The 24067-nt window shown below is 44.8% G+C and overlaps 1 protein-coding gene across 1 annotated transcript in view; it reads right to left on the bottom strand.

Moving 5' to 3' along the window:
- The window catches only part of dnah9 (dynein, axonemal, heavy chain 9), a 140123-nt gene that overhangs the window by 70055 nt on the left and 46001 nt on the right, over positions 1 to 24067 (bottom strand). The window contains exons 38-51 of the mRNA XM_038974915.1: positions 23914 to 24041; positions 23731 to 23839; positions 23381 to 23528; positions 22964 to 23138; positions 21090 to 21263; positions 20537 to 20744; positions 19753 to 19918; positions 14513 to 14615; positions 14101 to 14340; positions 5554 to 5715; positions 4229 to 4425; positions 3837 to 3999; positions 3484 to 3607; positions 299 to 441 (exon numbers count right to left, since the gene is read on the bottom strand). Coding sequence (XP_038830843.1) covers positions 299 to 441; positions 3484 to 3607; positions 3837 to 3999; positions 4229 to 4425; positions 5554 to 5715; positions 14101 to 14340; positions 14513 to 14615; positions 19753 to 19918; positions 20537 to 20744; positions 21090 to 21263; positions 22964 to 23138; positions 23381 to 23528; positions 23731 to 23839; positions 23914 to 24041 — 2240 coding nt within the window. The remainder of the gene's footprint in view (positions 1 to 298; positions 442 to 3483; positions 3608 to 3836; positions 4000 to 4228; positions 4426 to 5553; positions 5716 to 14100; positions 14341 to 14512; positions 14616 to 19752; positions 19919 to 20536; positions 20745 to 21089; positions 21264 to 22963; positions 23139 to 23380; positions 23529 to 23730; positions 23840 to 23913; positions 24042 to 24067) is intronic.

Below are 24067 nucleotides of genomic sequence, written 5' to 3'. Positions count from 1 at the left end.
CTGGCCTACAGTTCATACCCAAACTAAAGCTCTCACAGCAATATAATAAGACTAGACCTTACTAAAAAAAAAATGATCTGAAAAATGTCATGAACCTCTGAATAATATAATCTCTATGGTCTGACACAGGAGGTGGTAACAACTCAAAAGGCAAAGCTGGTTACAAAAACCTGTTTACAACCACTTCTAGACCACTTTCATTTGAATTATTATTATTAACGTTTCTCAACTTCTTACACCGAGAGAGATATGAAATTCAAAGAAACGCTCCATGTCCCTGAACAAGACAGTTTGTCACCTTGAGCTGCCTGCGGACTCGATCGATGAAGAACTTCCAGCAGTTTTCCCGGGTGTCAATCATTCCAAGTCCTCGCACCTCGTTCCTGACGCTCCCGATGATGTTCTCCACCTCGTCATCTGGGAACAGGTCAGGAATCTCACCTGGGATAGAATATTCACATCACACAGAGACATGGTGGGCAATGTACAGTCCTGGGGGGCTACTGTGTATGCAGGTTTCTGTTCCAGACCATTACTAACATGTCACAATTTGACTACGTGGAAATGTACATTTCTAAGCGAAAGTGCCATAGATGCTACCTGTGCATCCCACATATAGAGTAACATATTGGAACACTCACATGTTATTGAAGTATCTAAACCAATGGGGATCTCACCGATCATATAACATTCAAGCCTAAACCAATAGGGAGCTCACCTACAATAGAACGTTCAGATCTAAACCAATAGGGAGCTCACCTACAATAGAACGTTCAGATCTAAACCAATAGGGAGCTCACCTACAATAGAACATTCCGATCTAAACCAATAGGGAGCTCACCTACAATAGAACATTCAGATCTAAACCAATAGGGAGCTCACCTACAATAGAACATTCAGATCTAAACCAATAGGGAGCTCACCTACAATAGAACATTCAGATCTAAACCAATAGGGAGCTCAGCTACAATAGAACATTCAGATCTAAACCAATAGGGAGCTCACCTACAATAGAACATTCAGATCTAAACCAATAGGGAGCTCACCTACAATAGAACCTTCAGATCTAAACCAATAGGGAGCTCACCTACAATAGAACCTTCAGATCTAAACCAATAGGGAGCTCACCTACAATAGAACATTCAGATCTAAACCAATAGGGAGCTCACCTACAATAGAACATTCAGATCTAAACCAATAGGGAGCTCACCTACAATAGAACATTCAGATCTAAACCAATAGGGAGCTCACCTACAATAGAACATTCAGATCTAAACCAATAGGGAGCTCACCTACAATATAACGTTCAGATCTAAACCAATAGGGAGCTCACCTACAATAGAACATTCAGATCTAAACCAATAGGGAGCTCACCTACAATAGAACGTTCAGATCTAAACCAATAGGGAGCTCACCTACAATAGAACCTTCAGATCTAAACCAATAGGGAGCTCACCTACAATAGAACATTCAGATCTAAACCAATAGGGAGCTCACCTACAATAGAACGTTCAGATCTAAACCAATAGGGAGCTCACCTACAATAGAACGTTCAGATCTAAACCAATAGGGAGCTCACCTACAATAGAACGTTCAGATCTAAACCAATAGGGAGCTCACCTACAATAGAACGTTCAGATCTAAACCAATAGGGAGCTCACCTACAATAGAACATTCAGATCTAAACCAATAGGGAGCTCACCTACAATAGAACATTCAGATCTAAACCAATAGGGAGCTCACCTACAATAGAACATTCAGATCTAAACCAATAGGGAGCTCACCTACAATAGAACATTCAGATCTAAACCAATAGGGAGCTCACCTACAATAGAACGTTCAGATCTAAACCAATAGGGAGCTCACCTACAATAGAACGTTCAGATCTAAACCAATAGGGAGCTCACCTACAATAGAACCTTCAGATCTAAACCAATAGGGAGCTCACCTACAATAGAACATTCAGATCTAAACCAATAGGGAGCTCACCTACAATAGAACGTTCAGATCTAAACCAATAGGGAGCTCACCTACAATAGAACGTTCAGATCTAAACCAATAGGGAGCTCACCTACAATAGAACATTCAGATCTAAACCAATAGGGAGCTCACCTACAATAGAACGTTCAGATCTAAACCAATAGGGAGCTCACCTACAATAGAACATTCAGATCTAAACCAATAGGGAGCTCACCTACAATAGAACGTTCAGATCTAAACCAATAGGGAGCTCACCTACAATATAACATTCAGATCTAAACCAATAGGGAGCTCACCTACAATATAACATTCAGATCTAAACCAATAGGGAGCTCACCTACAATATAACATTCAGATCTAAACCAATAGGGAGCTCACCTACAATATAACATTCAGATCTAAACCAATAGGGAGCTCACCTACAATATAACATTCAGATCTAAACCAATAGGGAGCTCACCTACAATAGAACATTCAGATCTAAACCAATAGGGAGCTCACCTACAATAGAACATTCAGATCTAAACCAATAGGGAGCTCACCTACAATAGAACATTCAGATCTAAACCAATAGGGAGCTCACCTACAATAGAACATTCAGATCTAAACCAATAGGGAGCTCACCTACAATAGAACATTCAGATCTAAACCAATAGGGAGCTCACCTACAATAGAACATTCAGATCGATATTACAACAACAAAAAAGTTACTTCAAACAACGAACACTGTTTTCCCCCTTTGTATAATTGCACATCACTTCATGCGGGATAGAAGAGCAGAATAGGTCCTGCAAATGTCTTTTTACCATGCTGGGTGCTTTATCAACAAAACAATAACAGAATGTGCTGGGGCGAACAGTGGCACTGTTTCCTCTAACGCAGAAGGGGTGTAAACAGGAGGTAGTGACAGGCGAGGGTCCTAGTGACTGGATGACTCACATCACTGATTTACGGTGAAGCTCTGAGCATTACTATTACAGTACTGCAACTCTCTGCGACTCACAGAGAGGAAGACAGAGAGGAGAAAAAAATCCTGTTTCTTTAGGTTTTTACTTCCATGTCTCCTCCTCATCCATCTGAATAATGGAATATAATTGTAGTTTAGAGCTGACTTGTTAGTCTATCCGGAGGTGGACATTTGTGTTTGGCATCACCTCCAACAGTGATGCAGTAGCAGTGTTCCAGCACACTCACACAAAGCCATGGTAACTGGCTCTTCTTCTTTGTGAAAGGGAGAATTCTCCTCTCATTCATCTACATAGGCAGCTATTGGCAAGGCCAGATACAGTATATTGGAGCTCTTTATATTTGGCTCTGGCTTCTCCTGCCCTACCTAATGCCAACAGAGTGACACATAGCCTTCTTTCCCAATGTCCCAGCCAACCCCAATGCCAACCCCCCTCCCCAATGTCCCAGCCAACCCCAATGCCAACCCCCCTCCCCAATGTCCCAGCCAACCCCAATGCCAGCCCCCCCTCCCCAATGTCCCCGTCCCAATCGTACCCGATGCCAAAAGATCGTTGACCAGAACGAGGAACTTCTCATCTGCCACCTGGGCATCAGTCATTAGCAGCACCGTGCCAACATTCTTCACGCCAGCTTTGATGTAGAGGGACGCCAGGTCAGTCTGATGGGGGGGGGGGGGGGGGGGGTGACAGGAGAGAGAGAGAGAGAGAGGTGTGGAGGGAAGGAGGGAGGGAGTGGAGAAGGGAGAGAGGGAGCATTTAGCTGGTCAGCTGCTAGACATAAGTTCCCAGTAGAACAGAATGGGGAACATTTGTAGTTTAAGTCATGCAATATGCAATGGTCTCGGTCAGTGCATGCAGGGGCGTGCGTGCGGGTGTGAGTGCGTGTACCTTGAGGTCAGGGATGCCGTAGCCTTTCCTGAGGGTGATTTGGAACACTTCCAGGTTGGAGATGAAGGCAGCCAATCGGGTGAGGCTCTGCTTGCCGCTGCCACCCACGCCGACCAATAGAGCGTTACCACGTGGAGACTCCAGGATACGGTTGATACGGCAACTACAGGAGGGGGGAGAGAGAGAGGGAGGGGAATAAAGAGCAAGAGGGGAAAGAGAGAAGGACAAAAGCAGAGGTTTTAAGAAGCAATCGCCATTATTTACTGATGATACGGCATTAAAAGTGTTTCTCAGTTCATTTATTTTTTTATTAGTGATATAGCAAAAGAGGGACTTATAATGGACCTATAATAAGTACATTAAAAAGCCAAATAGAGGTTTCTCCTTCCTACATGTGAGCCATAGCGTCTTCAAACAGAACCAGGTTGAGGACAGCGTTAACTTCGTTATAGCTGTCCAGGACCTCCAGTAGTGTTTTGTTGAGGGAGCTCCAGGACTGGACAGCCATGTACCGGGGCTCCCCCACCCCCGAGGCGAAGTGACAGAACATGTTCATCTCCCTGGCCTGCTCCAGCGTCTCCTCCATATCCTGAGGGGAGACACATTCTGTATGCATCCCAAATGGCCCCTTATTCCCTATTTAGCGCACTACTTTTAACCAGGGCCTGGGCTCTGGTTCAAAAGCAGTGCACTACATCGGGAATAGTGTGCCATTTAGGACAGAGCCTCAGTTACCTACAGTGGAACGGTTAAATGGAATCAGTCTGGACAGGGAGGAACTCAGCATTCAGCAAACAAAACATTTCCTGGAGTAGGCTACTCTGTGTTCACTTTTACTAGTTATGTTTAACACTTCAATTATTTATGATAGCAGGATGTTTCTAAACGTAGGCCTCTGTTTGAGGAAATGTACATTCCTACAGTGTATTCCCTAAGACTCAGTTCATCTGAGGGGAACTGTGATATCTTTCTCCTGTCTCCTGTCTCTTTCTCATTAGAGAACACTTGAAAACGACTAGCTGACATGCTGGAACCGGAGCTTTATATTTTGGTGGTGTGTGTGTGTGTGTGTTCCCTCGCTGCAAAAAAGTGTGTGTGTGATCAACTTGAGGGTGTGTGTGTGTGTCTGCGTGCATTCCCCTGTGTGTGTAGGTGTCAGTTCCCTGGCTGTAAGCATGAACAGTGTGTTTGTGATAAAGTCAGGAGGGTAGGGAGTCAGGGCACAGCGGTCAGAAAACCATTAAAATGTTTTCCAATTTGCTGGGCTGGTGGCCCAGGCCCTGACAGTCAGACCCTTCTCCTGATTACTATTCTCTCCATTCCCCTCCTCTTCCCTCTCCTCGCTGCGCTGGTCACTGATGTCCGGCCTCCGACTCTGAGCAGGCTGTCTAATGATTTCCCCCCTCCACCTCTTGCTCCGTCTTCCTCTGCTGAACTTGGTAAAACTCTCTCCCCAACAGTGTGTATGTGTGTGTGTATGTGTGTGAGTCAGAGTGTGTTTGCATGCCTGTGTGTGAAGTGTGTGTGTGTGAAATGTGTGTGCCCGTGCTGGTGTCTGTGGGTGTACGTCCATGTGCGTGCCTGCGTGTGTGTGTGCCTGTGGGTGTGTGCCTGCGTGTGTGTGCCTGTGCGTGTGTGTAGGGGTGTACGTCCACGTGCTTGCCTGCGTGTGTGTCTCTATTTCTTTGGGTGTAACTTGGTAAAACTCTCTCCTTACCTCATAGAACTTTTTCACAGTGTCTGCCTGCAGCTTATCAAAGGCCTGTGTGTCTCTGTCCTCCACCATCTTGTCTCTGTAGACACGGTTGGACTCATGGAGGTAGATCTTCACCAGATCCACAGGACCCCTCAGACACTCACTGGTGCAGAACAGAATACCCTGGACAGGACAGGAGGCAGATAAAGTCAGGTTATACCGTAAAAAGGTACGGTAAACGTGGGTAAGTCGATAACTGTTGGGGCTAAATGCTGGTAGAAAGGGAGTGAGAGAAAGTAAGACCAGGGGTTTATGTAAGTACAAAAATTAATCAATGGGACTTCTTGGTTTGATTTCATGTATATATTCTGAGCAATCACTGTTTAAGAGACTAATATTTCATAAAAGTAAGACTATTTATCATACTTTTCTCTTCACAAGCTAAACCCTGGCATCTCCAACACGCTCCCAAATGAACTGAATGACATAAACTTCAGATCAATCAAATAATACCTTCCAACAGATGAATGTCTAACTAATCTAAGATGATATGCTTTGCTCTGGATGAGCTAAACACTAACATTGTCCCACAGGGAAAGACTAGAACTCATCCATGTCTCAGTGTAATCCCATCTCCTCTCCCAGCAGCTGTCCTAGCATGAGGAATAGGCCCGGTGAAGCTCCGGCACTGTTTGTCCCTTTCTGCGGCCCGTCACCGAGGGAGAAAAAACACAAACTAACAGATGCTGTGTGCTCCAGGCAGCAGGCCGTATGCAAATCAACGTCGTCATCATCACCTCGCGTGTTACAGCCAACTGAATCCGATCTGATGATGACTGTCGTAACGGAGTGCGTTGGAGGTGTCTGTGTAATATCTTCCTCTCCTTTTCCTCCAGTCATCCTTTGGTAGCCCCCCCCCCCCCCCCCCCACCACCCCTCTTCCCCCTCTATCATTGTCCACAGAAGAGAGGGATTGGGTATGAGTCAGAGCCTTCAGACTGTTCTCTCTGCTACCGATGCACCAAGTCTAGGACCAGCCTCTACCCCCAAGCCATAAGACTGCTAAACAGTTAGTTAAAATAGTTAACCAATAGCTACCTGGACTATCTGCATTAACCCTTCTTGCACTCTTTTGATTCATCAAATGCGCTGATGTTACTGTTTACAATCTATCCTGTTGCCTAGTCACTTTTTTCCAACCTACATGTACAAGTCAACCTCAATTACTGGTACCCCGTGTATATAGCCAAGTTATCGTTACTCATTGTGTATTTATTCCTTGTGTTATACTTTTTCTATTATTTATATATATATATATATTATATATATATATATAATTTTCTCTCTGCATTATTGGGAAGTGCCCGTAAGTAAGCATTTCACTGCTAGTCTACAACTGTTGTTTACAAAGCATGTGACAAATACAATTTGATTTGATTTCGTCTGAGGCTTGTTTCCACTCCTCTCTGCCGACCAGTCGCTCTGGGTTCCAAACAATGCCTCTCCTCCTCCCTGGTTAACTACTACAGCTATCTCCAGCTCAGCGGACTGGGCTTTCTACGTTAGACAGACAGTACAATTAGGGTTGCACATTGGGGAATATTCAGAGGTGAAACTTTCCGTGGGAATTAACGGGAATATATGGGAAATAACGGAAATATATGCACATTTATATTCATACCATTTAAATGTAGATGTTTTTTTGCATTGGATATATTTACCATATCATATGGAGACAGAAACATAAACCTTTTACCTTATCATAAGACATAATTGCAAATTATGAAATCCTGACAATAGAAATAAATAAAAATATTTAGTTACGAATTGAACTTTAATTAAATTAGTTGACTCTTCACATGGAATGATTTCACTGAACAACAAAAGAAAGGGAATATTGAATGATCCCCAATGATCCATCTCATCTCCCAAAAACGTTTTCAACATACATCTGTAAAATGATAGTCTAGAAACTAAAGCTTTGGTTGTCTTCCTCTCAGGCATCCATGTCTTCGCCCTGGACCTCCTCAATGTCCACCTCTTGAACATCTGACTCTGAGGCCTCATCTTCACTGTCACTTTCCAACCTTGTTGGGGATGGCTCGTTGTCAGGCTCAAAAAGCCTCAAATTTGCCCAGATGGCCACCAATTTTTCAACCCTTGTATTGGTCAACCTGTTGCGTGCTTTGGCGTGTGTGTGTTCCCAAACAAGGACCAGTTGCGCACTGAGGCGGCTGATGTTGGTGGGATTTAGAGGATGACGGGGGCAACAGGGGAAAGAGCCTCAGATCCACAAAGTCCCTTCCACCAGGTGGCTGATGAGATATGTTGGCAAGACTGCCATATTGCATCTCCATCCCAAAGCCCTTGCTTGGAAGTGTACTTCGCCAGATTGCCAAGAACTTTTCCCTCATCCGGGCCAAGGTGGCGAGACCTGGTAGTGATGACACCATAGGCCTTGTTGATCTCTGCAGCAGACAGGATGCTCTTGCCAGCGTACTTGGGGTCCAACATGTATGCTGCGGCGTGTATGGGCTTCAGGCAGAAGTCTTCACGCTTTTTGATGTACACTGCTCAAAAAAATAAAGGGAACACTTAAACAACACAATGTAACTCCAAGTCAATCACACTTCTGTGAAATCAAACTGTCCACTTAGGAAGCAACACTGATTGACAATAAATTTCACATGCTGTTGTGCAAATGGAATAGACAACAGGTGGAAATTATAGGCAGGACTGGTTCTACAGGTGGTGACCACAGACCACTTCTCAGTTCCTATGCTTCCTGGCTGATATTTTGGTCACTTTTGAATGCTGGCGGTGCTTTCACTCTAGTGGTAGCATGAGACGGAGTCTACAACCCACACAAGTGGCTCAGGTAGTGCAGCTCATCCAGGATGGCACATCAATGCGAGCTGTGGCAAGAAGGTTTGCTGTGTCTGTCAGCGTAGTGTCCAGAGCATGGAGGCGCTACCAGGAGACAGGCCAGTACATCAGGAGACGTGGAGGAGGCCGTAGGAGGGCAACAACCCAGCAGCAGGACCGCTACCTCCGCCTTTGTGCAAGGAGGAGCACTGCCAGAGCCCTGCAAAATGACCTCCAGCAGGCCACAAATGTGCATGTGTCTGCTCAAACGGTCAGAAACAGACTCCATGAGGGTGGTATGAGGGCCCGACGTCCACAGGTGGGGGTTGTGCTTACAGCCCAACACCGTGCAGGACGTTTGGCATTTGCCAGAGAACACCAAGATTGGCAAATTCGCCACTGGCGCCCTGTGCTCTTCACAGATGAAAGCAGGTTCACACTGAGCACATGTGACAGACGTGACAGAGTCTGGAGACGCCGTGGAGAACGTTCTGCTGCCTGCAACATCCTCCAGCATGACCGGTTTGGCGGTGGGTCAGTCATGGTGTGGGGTGGCATTTCTTTGGGGGGCCGCACAGCCCTCCATGTGCTCGCCAGAGGTAGCCTGACTGCCATTAGGTACCTAGATGAGATCCTCAGACCCCTTGTGAGACCATATGCTGGTGCGGTTGGCCCTGGGTTCCTCCTAATGCAAGACAATGCTAGACCTCATGTGGCTGGAGTGTGTCAGCAGTTCCTGCAAGAGGAAGGCATTGATGCTATGGACTGGCCCGCCCGTTCCCCAGACCTGAATCCAATTGAGCACATCTGGGACATCATGTCTCGCTCCATCCACCAACGCCACGTTGCACCACAGACTGTCCAGGAGTTGGCGGATGCTTTAGTCCAGGTCTGGGAGGAGATCCTTCAGGAGACCATCCGCCACCTCATCAGGAGCATGCCCAGGCGTTGTAGGGAGGTCATACAGGCACGTGGAGGCCACACACACTACTGAGCCTCATTTTGACTTGTTTTAAGGACATTACATCAAAGTTGGATCAGCCTGTAGTGTGGTTTTCCACTTTAATTTTGAGTATGACTCCAAATCCAGACCTCCATGGGTTGATAAATTTGATTTCCATTGATAATTTTTGTGCGATTTTGTTGTCAGCACATTCAACTATGTAAAGAAAAAAGTATTTAATAAGAATATTTCATTCATTCAGATCTAGGATGTGTTATTTTAGTGTTCCCTTTATTTTTTTGAGCAGTGTATTTCAGAACAGCAGTTTCCTCTGCTTGGAGCAACAGTGAAGTGGGCAGGGCAGTACGGATTTCTTCTCTTACATCTGCAAGCAGAGTCTGAACATCAGACAGGGTGGCCTTGTCTCCGTAAATCTGCGCAATGGCTACTGCTACAGGTTTCAAGAGTTTCAGGCTGCTTACCACTCTCTCCCAAAATACATCATTCAGGAGGATCCTCTTGATGGGGCTGTCCATATCGGCAGACTGTGATATGGCCATTTCTTGGAGAGACTCCTTCCCCTCCAGGAAACTGTCAAATATGATGACAACACCACCCCAACGAGTGTTGCTGGGCAGCATCAATGTGGTGCTCTTATTCTTCTCACTTTGCTTGGTGAGGTAGATTGCTGCTATAACTTGATGACCCTTCACATACCTAACCATTTCCTTAGCTCTCTTGTATAGGGTATCCATTGTTTTCAGTACCATGATGTCCTTGAGGAGCAGATTCAATGCATGAACAGCACAGCCAATGGGTGTGATGTGAGGGTAGGACTCCTCCACCTTAGACCAAGCAGCCTTCATGTTTCGCAGCATTGTCTGTCACCCGTGCAAGTACCTTCTCTGGTCTAAGGTCATTGATGACTGCCTTCAGCTCATCTGCAATGTAGAGACCGGTGTGTCTGTTGTCCCTTGTGTCTGTGCTCTTGTAGAATACTGGTTGAGGGGTGGAGATGATGTAGTTAATTATTATTTGCCCACGAACATTCGACCACCCATCAGAGATGATTGCAATACAGTCTGCTTTCTCTATGATTTGCTTGACCTTCACTTGAACTCTGTTGAACTCTGCATCCAGCAAATAAGTAGATAAAGCATGTCTGGTTGGAGGGGTGTATGCTGGGAAAAGAACATTCAGAAATCTCTTCCAATACGCATTGCCTGTGAGCATCAGAGGTGAACCAGTTGCATACACAGCAAGACATTCATCAGCATTTCTCTGACTACGTTCCTCCATTGAGTCAAAAAAACGTCTGATTCCAGGAAGACCATGAGCTGTTGCTATCGATAAGGTGTCTGATTCATCATTTTCACTTCGAATAGAAGTAGAGGGTCTTTTGTCAGAGGTTGCTTGTCGTGAGCTTGAGGGAACTTTTTGCACTTGGCCAGATGATTCTGCATCTTTGTTGCATTCTTCACATATGATTTGGCACAGTATTTGCAGATGTACACAGCTTTTCCTTCTACATTAGCTGCAGTGAAATGTCTCTACACATCAGATTTTTTTGTGGCGTTTTCCTGTAAAGATTAGAAAAGTTAGATTAAACAACTCTTTTGTAAGATAAATGTTTTAAAATTAAACGTATGGAAATAGGTGAATTAACACTCCTCAGTTAGGAGGCTCAAGCAAGCTAAAACCCACATGGTAGCAAAAACTAACTAGCAGAAATTGTTAACAAATTAGAAATGATTTAAACACACTTTGCTGTAGGCTACTATTTACTAGTTAACAAAAAATAATGTCTGCCATATACAATCTATTCACCCCACCCAGTATTGTAATCAAAACTTACCAGAAAGCATGTAGTCCTTGGCTCAGACATTGTAGTAGTGTTGGCTCAATAGCATCTCAGTAGTGTGCAAGATTTTGAGAATCATGTGATGGAAGAGTGCACTGCACATGTGATGGAAGAATGCACTGTGCATGCAGAGGGTTGCAATTCCATTGAATTGGGGATAGTTTAACCAAAATATGCCGCAAGACCTAGAATTGCCTTATGTGTATCTCACAAAAAAAGGTTCACTGTTATAAGCTAACGTTTTTGAGAAATTTGGAAAATTTCTGGGAAAATGCTGGAAATATCCTGGAAAGTTTCTGACCCTTTGCAACCCTAAGTACAATACAGTAGATGGAGTTCTCTCTCCTAACCATGCTGACATAACTTTCTCTCATCTCTCCTGCTCTCTTTCCTCCTTTTCTTCTTCCCTCCTCCCCCTCTCCTACCCATCGCTCTTCTTCTACCTTGTTCTCTCATTCCCACTCTCCTTCTGTTCTACCAGAGCTCATTTAGGGTGATGTTCGCCAGACAGATCCCTGTTATGCCCGCTGGCCATGTACAGCAGAAAAACAAACGATAGACAGCGTTCCTAACGGTCTGGTGCTGTGAAATGCAGTTCTCTCACAACACATCCCTATAGGAACATAGACTGTTTTTCTTGTCCTATTAGCAGGGATTTGGCTACTGGCATCTAGTTAACTATCAAACATCAACATGTCCCCATAGGATGATGGTGTTTCTGTCATCATATTAAGCTGGATCTGGCTTTGAGTTGTTGTCAGTGAAGTAACTATGAAAACTTGACAAACACTACCAAAGTGTTTAGTGATAGCCTTGTGGTTGTATTTCAATCAATAAGGGACGGAGAGAAACCAAAGAGTGACACAAAGAGGAGAGAGGAATACCGGAGAAAAGAACTGATCATTTCTTGTGACATCAATTCAACCTTGTGACAACTACCTTGAGGAGTGTAATTATTGGAAAATATTAGGATTTCTGGTGAAGAGAAGAAAGGCTTAGATACTACCTTGAATGTTGTCTGAACAGTTCTCTTGAAAATGTTGTAACAAAGTGTTATCCCCCGTTAGGTTCCTCAGCTTGGTTTTCCTCATTAGAGCTGATGATAATGAGGCAGTAGTCGCCTTGGGCTGATTGTACCAGTGTTCCAGTGTTTACAAAGATACTAAACTAACTGCTGCTTCATTAAAAGTCACCAAACTAATTTTCCTTAGGTAAACCTCTTCAGAAATAATCCACATTTCGCAAATTTTAATGAACACAAGAGGACAGCAAAATTGCAATAGAATAAATACTATGACGTAATGGTAAGCACCAACACAATAGGACCTGCGTGGCTATTGCGCTAAAGATACTTACTAGTCCTCACTTCGTCTGACTAGCTATTTCAAATAACAAGTTTGGGGCACACAATATGTCTGAAGACACTAAGACGATTTGTAAACTTTCAGGAGCTTAATTTGTAAATTAAAGAACTTTCCATTCTTAAAAACAGTGAGGACAAGCAGACAAGATGGAATGTGGACTAGGGTGTGTGAGCAGGCAACCCTGTGTAGCTAGCTATCCTCAGGCCCTGGAGCTAGTTAGCAGCTGAATTGTGAAGACATATGGAGAGAAAAGTTCAAAAGAGAACTATGGGCTGTGTCTGAGCCCCATCTCACTTTCTCCTTATTACCCCAGCTGAAAAACAACAAGGATTCATCCTGCGCTCTCTCTCTCCTTTTGTCCCACCTTTCTCCCACACTCTCTACCGGCTTGACACCAGGGACACCACACAGACCCTTTAGAATGCAGGCTTCACCAAAACACACAGCACTGAGACTCTTCAAAGTTCAAAAGCTAAGTTTAATGAGTTCTACCCCCATCAGGACCCTGCTATTGAAATCAATGCTGTACTGTTGTCAACGTTGATTAAAGGTCTAAAAGGTAACATAAAGGGGTCAGCAGGGCTGGAGTCTATGGTCTGTAATTATAGATAATAAACGCTCTAGTGTTGAATCTATGGTCCCTCATCGTTAAAGGTGAGGTTAGAATAATTCTAATAGCTCAACCTCAACTCATTATAATTGCTAAACCTAAACTCTTAGATTTAAGGCTAATAATGATGAATAACTGAGAACCTGTTCTTTTGAAGTATGACTTACTGTACATTCCGACGTTCTGTATGCACATTTTATAAGAGGATAAGGGTGTGACTTGAAACAGTTCCAAGGCTTGGAGGTCTCAGGGAAGGAATTATGAAAACTAAAGTACTATGGTTGAATGGCTTAGAGTATTAATTATGTATTGGTGCTTGTATTAAATGAGAGTCTTTGCCCCCCTGGAATCGCTGAGGATCGTGACAGAAAAATATTGCGCATAAGCTTCTCTCTCATGACAGCTTTAGAGGTTACAGTATAATATAATATTCATTTAAATACATTAAATCGTTACAAACACCCCTGAGAGCAAATCCATTCTTCTCTCTTTTTCTGCAAATTTCAGCCTTATTTCTCTACACTAGGCACACCTTACTAAATCAATAATCATTTAGATGAGAAATTAGTTACAGTACTTTAACTTTTACCGCCTGGGGTGCAATAAAACTCTACCAAACCAAACTTTGATACAGTATATTAAAAAAGTAAAAGAGCTGGGTTTTGAGTGCACATGCCAAATCATTTAACTGGTGGTGTTTTAATGGAACGATTCATGAATGAAGGAGAACATGCCCTAGGTCTTAGTTTTGAGTGTACAGTACCAGCTTCAGTAACTGAACATTTGCATCAATGTAAAAAATGTCACCAGGGATAGTAAATTGTAAATGTGTGTGTGTGTGTGTGTGTGTGTGTGTGTGTGTGTGTGTGTGTGTGTGTGTGTGTGTGTGCACCCGTCAATCCATTCATTCATTTGCATTCATCACCTGGAATATGTTGGAGAGGTCTCGGAGGTTAAAGATGTAGTGGAACTTGACAGCGGTGGGCAGGAAGGTGGAGGTGAGTCTCTGATGGAGGGCCAGAGCTAGCTGGACCAGGGTAGGACAGCTCTTCTGCAGGGCAGCACTGAAGCCCTCTCCCCTGAGGTGCTGAGAGAGGATGGAACTGTAGATGGTGCTAAGAGCCTCCGCTCCAGGGAAGGACAAGGCAAACACTGAGAAGTGACGCTACAAAGAGAAATGGAGAAAAAGAAAAATGATGTGTATATGTATAGAGGTTTATAATTATGCTAATGAAACGTTGCAATAGAGACAACGGAACATCATCAGATGTGCATGCATGTGTGTGAGTGCATGCACGTTTGTCTGTGCTTGTTTGTAAGCGTGTCTGTGTGTGTACCTGTAGTCGTGGGTTAATGGTGAAGCTGCCTGCCGTAGGGTTCATGCAGGACACGTACTGCACACTGTGGACCTCTTTCAGCAGCAGCTTACTCCTGTCATACCTTGACACACACACACAGTCTTGTTTAACTAACCTTGTGGGGACACACAATTTATAAGCATTCAAAATCCTATTTTCCCTAACCCCTAACCCTAACTTAACCCCAAATCCTAACATAAACCCAAATCCTAAACCTAACTCCTAACCCCAAACCTAATTCTAACCATAACACTAATTATACCTTAGCCCTAAACCCCCAAGAAATATACTGAACAAAAATATAAACGCAACATTTTCAATGATTTTACTGAGTTATAGTTCATATAAGAAAATCAGTCAATGGAAATAAATCCCTAATCTATTGATTTCACATGACTGGGCAGGAGAGTCTCCAGCAGGGTTTTATCCACCCCCCTCTACGTCACCAGTCTCCTCAAGCTTCTTTTTTATTAAAAAGAAAGATGGGGGACGGGGCCCCTGCATTGATTATCAAATTCTGGATAAAGGCACAGTAAAGTTCAGCTATTCTTTACTCCTTTCCCCAACCATCATCGAACAAATGCACAGGGCACAGTACTTCACGAAACTGGACTTGAGGAGTGCCTACAATCTGGTGCGCATTCGTGCAGGAGACGAATGGAAAATGGCCTTTTCCATGACCACGGGCCATTACAAGTATCTCATAATGCCTTTTGGCCTGTCTAATACTCCTTCAGTCTTCCAGGACTTTATTAACAAAGTGTTTCGGGACATGCTGGGATGGGGCGTAGTGGTTTATATAGATGACATTTTGGTCTATTCTGCTGACCGCGCCCAGCATGTCTCGTTAGTCAGGTCTGTGCTGGGAAGACTGTCGGAGCATGATCTATATGTCAAACAAGAGAAATGTTTGTTTTCCAGCGGTCAGTGTCCTTTTTGGGCTACCTCATATCCACGGAGGGAGTGGAAATGGAGGAGCAACGCATCAGCGCAGTCAGGTCATGGTCCATCCCCAACTCTGTGAAAGCAGTCCAGCGATTCCTGGGTTCGCCAACTATTTCTGGAGGTTCATCCGGGGCTTCAGCACGGTGGTCACGCCTCTTACCTCCCTGCTGAGAGTAGGTTCCCAGCGGCTTCGTTGGATGGCGGAGGCGGAGAGGGCGTTCGAGACACTGAAGGCACGCTTCACCATTGCTCCCGTGCTGGCACATCCCTTCCCTTCCACGTTGAGGTGGATGCCCCCGAAGTAGGAGTAGGGGCAGTGCTGTCCCAGCACACCGGAACCCCTCCAAAGCTGCGGCCCTGCGCTTTCTACTCTAAGCAGCTGAGCCCCGCCTAGAGGAACTACGACGTAGGGGACCGGGAACTCTTGGCGGTCAAGAAGACTCTGAAGGCATGGAGGCACTGGCTGGAGGGATCCAAACACCCTTTCCTGGTGTGGACGGACCACCGCAACCTGGAGTACATCAGGGCAGCGAAGAGGCTAAACCCGAGACAGGCCAGGTGGGCTCTACTGTTCGCCAGGATCCAATTCATGCTTTCCTATAGGCCAGGCTCGAAGAACGTGAAGGCGGACGCCCTGTCTTGCCTCTATGATAAAGAGGAGAGGCAGGGAGAGGAGACCCCCATCATCCCTCCGTTCCGTATCATCGTACCAGTGGTGTGGGACGTGGACGCCGACATACGGCAGGCCCTGCGCACGGAACCTGCACCTGCACAGTGTCCAGAGAACTGTGCTTACATGCCCACAGGTGTGCAGGACTGCCTCCTTAACTAACACACGGCGCCTGCATCGGGTCATCCTGGGAAAAGCCGTACCATCGCTTGCCTGTCTGAGAAGTACTGGTGGCCCACCTTGGCTAGGACGCCCGGGTTTACGTCTCTTTCTGCTCCATCTGGACTCAGTCAAAGACACCCAGACATCTCCCTTATGGAAAACTCCTTCCCCTGCCGGTTCCACAACGACCCTGGTCTCACCTCTCGGTGGACTTTGTCATTGACCTTCCCCCCTCCCAGGGGAACACCACCGATCTTGTCATTGTGGACCGGTTTTCCAAAGCTTGTCGCCTCATTCTTCTGCCCGTTTGCAACTCCCTGCTGATTACTGCATTAACCCGACTTTTCATGTGTCTCTCCTCAGGCCAGTGGTGCCTGGTCCCCTCGCTGAGGCTGGACCCAGTGACGCCCCGCCTCCTCCTCTGGACATCGAGGGAGGTCCGCCGTACTCAGTCCATGAAGTTCTGGTTTCGAGGCATTGAGCGGGGCGTCTCCATTACCTCATCGACTGGGAGGGGACGGCCCAGAGGAGCGGTGCTTCGCTGACCAGGGATTTTCACCGTTGGCGCACTGCCCGACCCACACCGCGCCCCGGTGGTCGTCCCTCAGGCCGGTGTCGTCCCCCTGCTGGTACACCGCGCCCCAGTGGTTGTTCCCCGAGGCCGGTGTCGTCCCGCTGCTGGTGCACTTGTTATTTCGGGTCTCGTCCTGTGTACTGTTACTACGGGTCTTGTCCCGTGTAATCTTTAGAGGTTTAAACCTCACTCTTTTGTTTGGGTTACATCCCTGTGTATTTTATATACGTGTTTGTTTTGGGCTTTGGCCCTGTGTGATGTTCATGTATTTTGGGTGGTTAAAACCCCCTATTACGCATTCCTGCACCTGTCTCCGATCCTTATACAACGTGACACTGTTTAATCAGCTTCTTGATATTCCACACCTATCAGGTGGATGGATTGTCTTGGCAAATGAGAAATGCTCACTAACAGCGATGTAAACAAATTTGTGCACAATACGTTTTTTGTGTGTATAAAACATTTCTACGATCTTTTATTTCAGCACAAGAAACACTTTACATGTTGCGTCTATATTTTTGTTCAATATAGCATTTGACCGTGTGGGGACTAACAAAATGTCAATGTTTTGTTCGTTTACTATTCTTGTGGGGACTTCTGGTCCCCATAAGTATAGTTAAACACGTCCACAGGCACACAAAAGCACAGGCACATACACATTGCAATGACATACAGAAACACACTCTTAATGTTCTCCTGTCAATATGCACGCCTCAACTCTCCCTTAAGCCAGCATAGCTTAGTAACACCCTTCTCCCTCTCAATTTCATACCTGAGATACTCTCCATAACTCTACTGGCTGACCGTGTGTAAAACAAACACACACACACACACACACACACACACACACACACACACACACACACACACACACACACACACACACACACACACACACACACACACACACACACACACACACACACACACACACACTCACACACTCACACACCCTGTGGCTGTGTCTACAATACGCTTACTATGCCTGATGCCCCAACTACACAATCCTTTTAAGGAAAATCACATGCCCAAGCTCTCACATTGGACATCATTTAAGTTGTAGCATATTTTAGTAACAGCAACTGCAGTGAGTGTCCCTTTGAATAGTAAACTGAAGACATGCTCTGCTGTAGTAAGCTGAATAACAGATCAATTATTGGACTAACTCACTGCAGTAGGTTTGCTATAGCAGGGTTAGCCAGCCAGTACCCTCTTTAAAAGAGCTGTGGTATAGTAACTCTGAACAAATGTGCCTTTACTGTAATTGTCCAACATTTATGGGGTTCTAAAATTATGAAGTGGAACATCGTTCTTTTCCATAAAATATCACTGTCAAGTTCCATCTGTGATAACAATACATAGGACATAAAGTATTCATCTACTGCAGTGGTCACCAAACGGTTGATCAACTGGTTGATCTCCAAAGCATTCCTAGTCGATCACCAAACATTTCTGTAAAAAAAACAACGATAAAGCCTTGCGTTCCTATTTTTTTATTTGTTTTGTGCTGTTGGCAGTAGGTGCACTTGATTCAGCAGCTCTAGCACCAGGAAGGCAACGTTTCCCATTTTAAACCATTTCATGTGTATGAAGGTAGAACCCAGAGAGCAAATCAAGTGCACCTATAGGCCTACTGCTGGCAAATCAGATAGATCACAGCGTCTGCAGTTTCCTTGAGCCATAGACTGTAAAAAGAAGCCTTGAGCACACAGCAAAGCTGAAACTGAGATTTCAAAACTTTTAAAACCATGACTAGGGAGAGATTCAACGAATACAGCAAAGCGCTGCTGTTTTTATGAGTAAATTCATGTTTAAGTTATTCAGCAATGTCAACACTTTGTTCAAAACTTTTATAAGCCATAAAATGCACGTTCTCCCTACTTCCACTCACACTACAACCAGCACTGCAGCTGTAATGAATGACTACAGTAAAGTGTTTCGATAAGCTTGCGTTGTTATTATTAGCGGCTTGTCTCTTTTTATATCAAGTAATATTTCACTTTATCTGGACATCAAATTAACAACATTAATTGGTGCATGAGGCAGAAATAATGCACTGCGACTTGATTTTCTCTATCAGCTTGAAGACTGTCCACTTTTCTCAGTGGAGGGAGGGAGAGAGGGATGGTGAGTCGGGTGAGAGGCAGCCTCACCACTGCACTCTCCATCCCCTCAGACTGACCATCAGATGCAGACCATCAGTTCAGCAAAATTAAAAAAAGCAAATTATTATGCTCACTCAGCTGTGCCTCACAATCCAGGTGTTGGTGTAACAGGGTTATATTGGTGATTCACCTTGCCACTTTATTGTTAAGACAATGGGCTTTTGTTTTTAGTTTTGTCTTGTCCTCACCTACTCAACATGGCATCTTATTGGCTGGTTTGCGTGGCTTGCTTACAAAGGAGGATGTTTAAATTAGAATCGTCCCAGTGAACAAGCACCAAACCAGCGCTAAGTTGTTGGTTGAAAAGTGATTTTTATACTCCCAAGTGATGATTTTAAAGTACAATTTATATCAATTTGTTTGTAAATATTATTAGAACATCACACATAAGATGCCACGTTTTCTGTGCATATTTGTTGTGCATTTTTTTGTAGAGAATTCCAGCTAATGCTAGCTAGCAACTTACTGTGTCTGGTGGGGGGGGGTTTCATATATTTTGTACAGTGCGTGAGTGCATTGTTGGATGGTGAGCCGTGCATTGCATTATGTGCAATTTTGTGCTGTTTCTATCAGAATAAATCTCCATGATTGGTGCTAAAAGTTGGAGTCTGTGTCGATGGTTGTACACAACGCAAGAAGAGCACTGTTACATTGGCGTATGAGTGTGTGTGACTGCAGGGTCTGTGTGTGCACGTCCTCTCACCAGTGGTTGTAGTCCAGGTGTTGGCGTATGAGTGTGTGTGGCTGCACGGTGCCGTAGGCGTCCACCTCTGGCATGTTCATATCGTCTATGAAGTAGACCAGCCTCCTGCTGCCTGGAGGACCATAGTTACGGCCTGCCTTCTTCTCCAGGGGCTTCTCCAACACCGCTGCACAGGAGAGAGGGAAGAAGGAGAGGATGAGAGTGGAAAGAGAGAGGGATGGGAATGTAAAAAGAGGTGAATGGAGGATGCGTGCAGAAAGAGATGGATGGAGGATGTGTGTAGAAAGAGATGGATGGAGGATGAGTGTAGAAAGAGATGGATGGAGGATGAGTGTAGAAAGAGATGGATGGAGGATGAGTGCAGAAAGAGATGGATGGAGGATGAGTGCATAAAGAGATGGATGGAGGATGAGTGCAGAAAGAGATGGATGGAGGATGAGTGCAGAAAGAGATGGATGGAGGATGAGTGCAGAAAGAGATGGATGGAGGATGAGTGTAGAAAGAGATGGATGGAGGATGAGTGTAGAAAGATGGATGAGGATGAGTGTAGAAAGAGATGGATGGAGGATGAGTGTAGAAAGATGGATGAGGATGAGTGTAGAAAGATGAATGGAGGATGAGTGTAGAAAGATGAATGGAGGATGAGTGTAGAAAGATTAATAGAGGATGAGTGTAGAAAGAGATGGATGGAGGATGAGTGTAGAAAGAGGGAAAGGAGAGAACCAGCTAGGCTACATTATATTTATTTGCAGTTGTACACTAGTAGTAGCAGACCATTCCCTACCCTGTAGCATGGCAGATGTGGTGTAATAATTGAAGGGGACGTTTTTGATCATGTATTTCTCCTGGTCCAGTGATCCCAGTTTGTCTCCGACCAGAACAGACTTCCCAGTACCGGCATTCCCGACCAGCATGACGGGCCGGCGGCGTTCCAAGAGGCGGTCCATGAAGTAACGGACGCGGATAGTCTCTGTGGTGTGGACCAGACATGCCTTGGGAGAGGGGAGATAGGGGACAGAGTTCAGATAGACTGTAGATACTCTACAGGTTGGTGTTTCCCCACAGATCTAGGATCAGATTACTCAACTCCAATTACAACCTAAACCATTACTTATTGTGGTCCTTCAAGCCGGATGTTGTGCAATATTTATGCCACCGATGTTCACTTATTGGAAATTGCTCTGGAGAAGAGCATCTGGTAAAAGACTAAATTGTAAAGAATATGTAATTAGAAGATATTTTACTGTAGACCGTCGATGACTACTGCTTTGAAGCAGCTAATGCATGATTTAATGTCACTATAGAAGTGACACCAATAACACAAGACTTTACCGTACCTGTAGAGGAATATCAGCATCCATCTCGAACCTGGGCACCATCTTGGACCAGGGTTCAAACTTCTTGGTGTCGGGGTCAATGTAGTAGTCAAACACAGTCCCCTGGGAGGGGAACTTGATGGTCTTAAACTCTGTCACCCACCACTTACTAAACTCCACACGGTAGTCCACCAACTACACACACACACACACACACACACACACACACACACACACACACACACACACACACACACACACACACACACACACACACACACACACACACACACACACACACACACACACACACACACACACACACACACACAGGGAGAGACAAACATTGGGTCAATCTCTTGAGATACTTCTGGGAGAGGAAGCATTAAAAAACAATCAAATGAAACAAAGACACTCCTATCCAACTACCCACTGGTGGAACAACTACCCACTGGTGGAAACTGGTGGAGTTAACATTGTTTCCACGTCATTTCAACAAGAAAATTAAATGTGATGACGTTGTTTCAACGTGGAAAAGTGATTGGATTTTCAAAAAGTCATCAACGTAAGGGAAATTTTAACCTAAATCTGTCACACCCTGGCCTTAGTTATCTTTGTTTTCATTATTATTTTAGTTAGGTCAGGGTGTGACATGGGGAAGTGTGTGTGTTTTTGTATTGTCTAGGGTGTTGTATGGTTTAGGGGGTTAAATAGAGTAGATGGGTTAGTGTTCAGTGTAGGTGTCTAGGAAAGTCTATGGTTGCCTGAATTGGTTCTCAATCAGACAGCTGGTTATTGTTGTCTCTGATTGGGAGCCATATTTAAGGCAGCCATAGGCTTTAGCTGTTTGTGGGTAATTGTCTATGTCAGTGTGTAATGGTCAGTGTCAGCACCATTTTGTTTATATAGCTTCACGGTCGTCAGTTTGTTATTTTGTTAGTTTGTGTATAGTTGTTCGTTTCGTGTTTCTTTTCTCTCTTCTAATAAATAGAAGATGTATTTTGCACACGCTGCGCCTTGGTCCAATCTCTCACAGCAAGACGATCGTGACAAAATCCAATGACTTTTTTTGTTGATTTCACGTTGAATTCACGTTAGTTAACAACTCAACCTTAATGCATATCCAAATTTGATGTTGAAATGACGTCTGTGGCCAGTGGGTATCCATCAGTAAAAAATAAAAATCCCTGAGCTGTTATTTCCTCTCTCTCCTCTCTCCTTTCCCTCTCTCCAGGCTGTCTACTGTGTTCAGGCCCTGCTCTGCAGTCAATAAACCCACTTAGCATATAAATGCAGTGTAGATAAGGAAATAAAGTGGAGTACATTGGTATGCTAGGAGAGACTGTTTTATCCCATAACTTAGATGGACATGGTTACTGTACGGAGCTGTCTGGGTTGCTTAGCAACCGCTCGTCACTTTGTTCGCCGCTGGTTAAAAATTCAGCCGGGTGTAGTGTTTAGGACTGTGAGTGGAATACACTTAGTTTTGAAGATGAAGCTGCAATACAGTACGGAGTCCTCGCATTGAAAACCACCATACTTTACTGAAATATATGTGAAGCAATTCTCATCATCTGAAGCTTTGAGGGGAGTTGGAGAGCAAATTAGATGACGATTTACTAAAGCGTTTGCACCCGTGATAAAAGTACACCACTTTTTCTGAAGCAATCTACTTTATTCTTTGACTCTGAGGGAAAGCACTTATCCACTACGTAGGAATGTCTCACAAAAATACTTAATAATAATATATGCCATTTAGGAGACACTTTTATCCAAAGCAACTTACATTTTAAGTACGGGTGGTCCTAGGAATCTAGCCCACTATCCTGGTGTTACAAGCCCCACTGAGCTACAGAGGACCAACCACAATCATAGGAATCATTCAACCATCCTACCTGGTCCTGGAACATGGCACCTCCGAAGGCCCAGACAGCACCGAAGACAAAGTAGAGTTCGTAGAGTTCCTTAGGGCAGTCTGGAGGGGTGTGTTCTGGGGTTAACAGACACTCCAACAGATGGCACAGCATCTGGACCATACTCTGCTCTGGGACTGGGATGATCTTCTTAAACCTGACCACACACACATTATAGACATAGGGGTAAGACCATCAGTGAAATACATTTATATCTATTGTTTTATGTCTGACACTATTTAGGCCTATTGTTCTCTGTCACTTGCCCTCTCTGTCTTCTCTCTCTAACCTTTCTTACTCCCTCTCACCCTCTTCCATGTCTACAGTCTCTCTCCCCTCAGTCCAGAGCAACCATCTAGATCACTATGAACCATTCCATACTGACAACTGATGTGTTACCTGGACCTGAGGGTGTCCAGACATGAGGGGAGGTACTTGTCAAACAGGATGGTCAAGTTGGCCTTCTCCGATTGGACCTCCCTCCTGTCAATCCAGCTGGATACAGGTGGGTTCCAGCCCAGATCTGCCGGGTTGATATACAGAATGCCTGGAGGGACAAGCAGAGCTTGTTACTCTGTAGTCACATGTAAACAGGTAACTACACAGTACGTACAAATACATGTAAAATGTGGTCTAACTGGGAAATATATGGTCTAGGATAACAACAAATGAAGAGGAGAGCAGGGGGACAGGGATAGGATAAGGAGAGGAGGAGGAGAGGTAATGGAGGAGGCGAATGACTAGCATACCAGCTCTAGATACAGTAGCAGGAGTAGCAGTCCGGAGGTGACTGATCTCAAACACCAGCCTCATGGTCGGGTTGAGAGGAATACGTTCATTACTCGCCAGGGTTAACACCTAATGCAGGGAAAGGTACAGAGAGTTATTACACAGACGGACAGAGAAACACAGACAGGGAGACAGACACACACCTTGTTGTCGTCCATGACAGTGTTGAGAGACTCAATCCACATGGGGTCTATGTCTCCATCCAGTACGATCCATTTAGGCCCAGTGTGGCTGAGGTTAGCCAGCTCACGCATGATGTTAGAGAACAGACCTGGAAAACAGACATGTATCAAAGGT

The sequence above is a fragment of the Salvelinus namaycush genome, chromosome 35 (genome assembly GCF_016432855.1).
Source record: "Salvelinus namaycush isolate Seneca chromosome 35, SaNama_1.0, whole genome shotgun sequence".
Taxonomy (NCBI): domain Eukaryota; kingdom Metazoa; phylum Chordata; class Actinopteri; order Salmoniformes; family Salmonidae; genus Salvelinus; species Salvelinus namaycush.
Note: the sequence above shows the minus strand (reverse complement) of the source record. Positions and strands in the feature narration are given on the sequence as shown.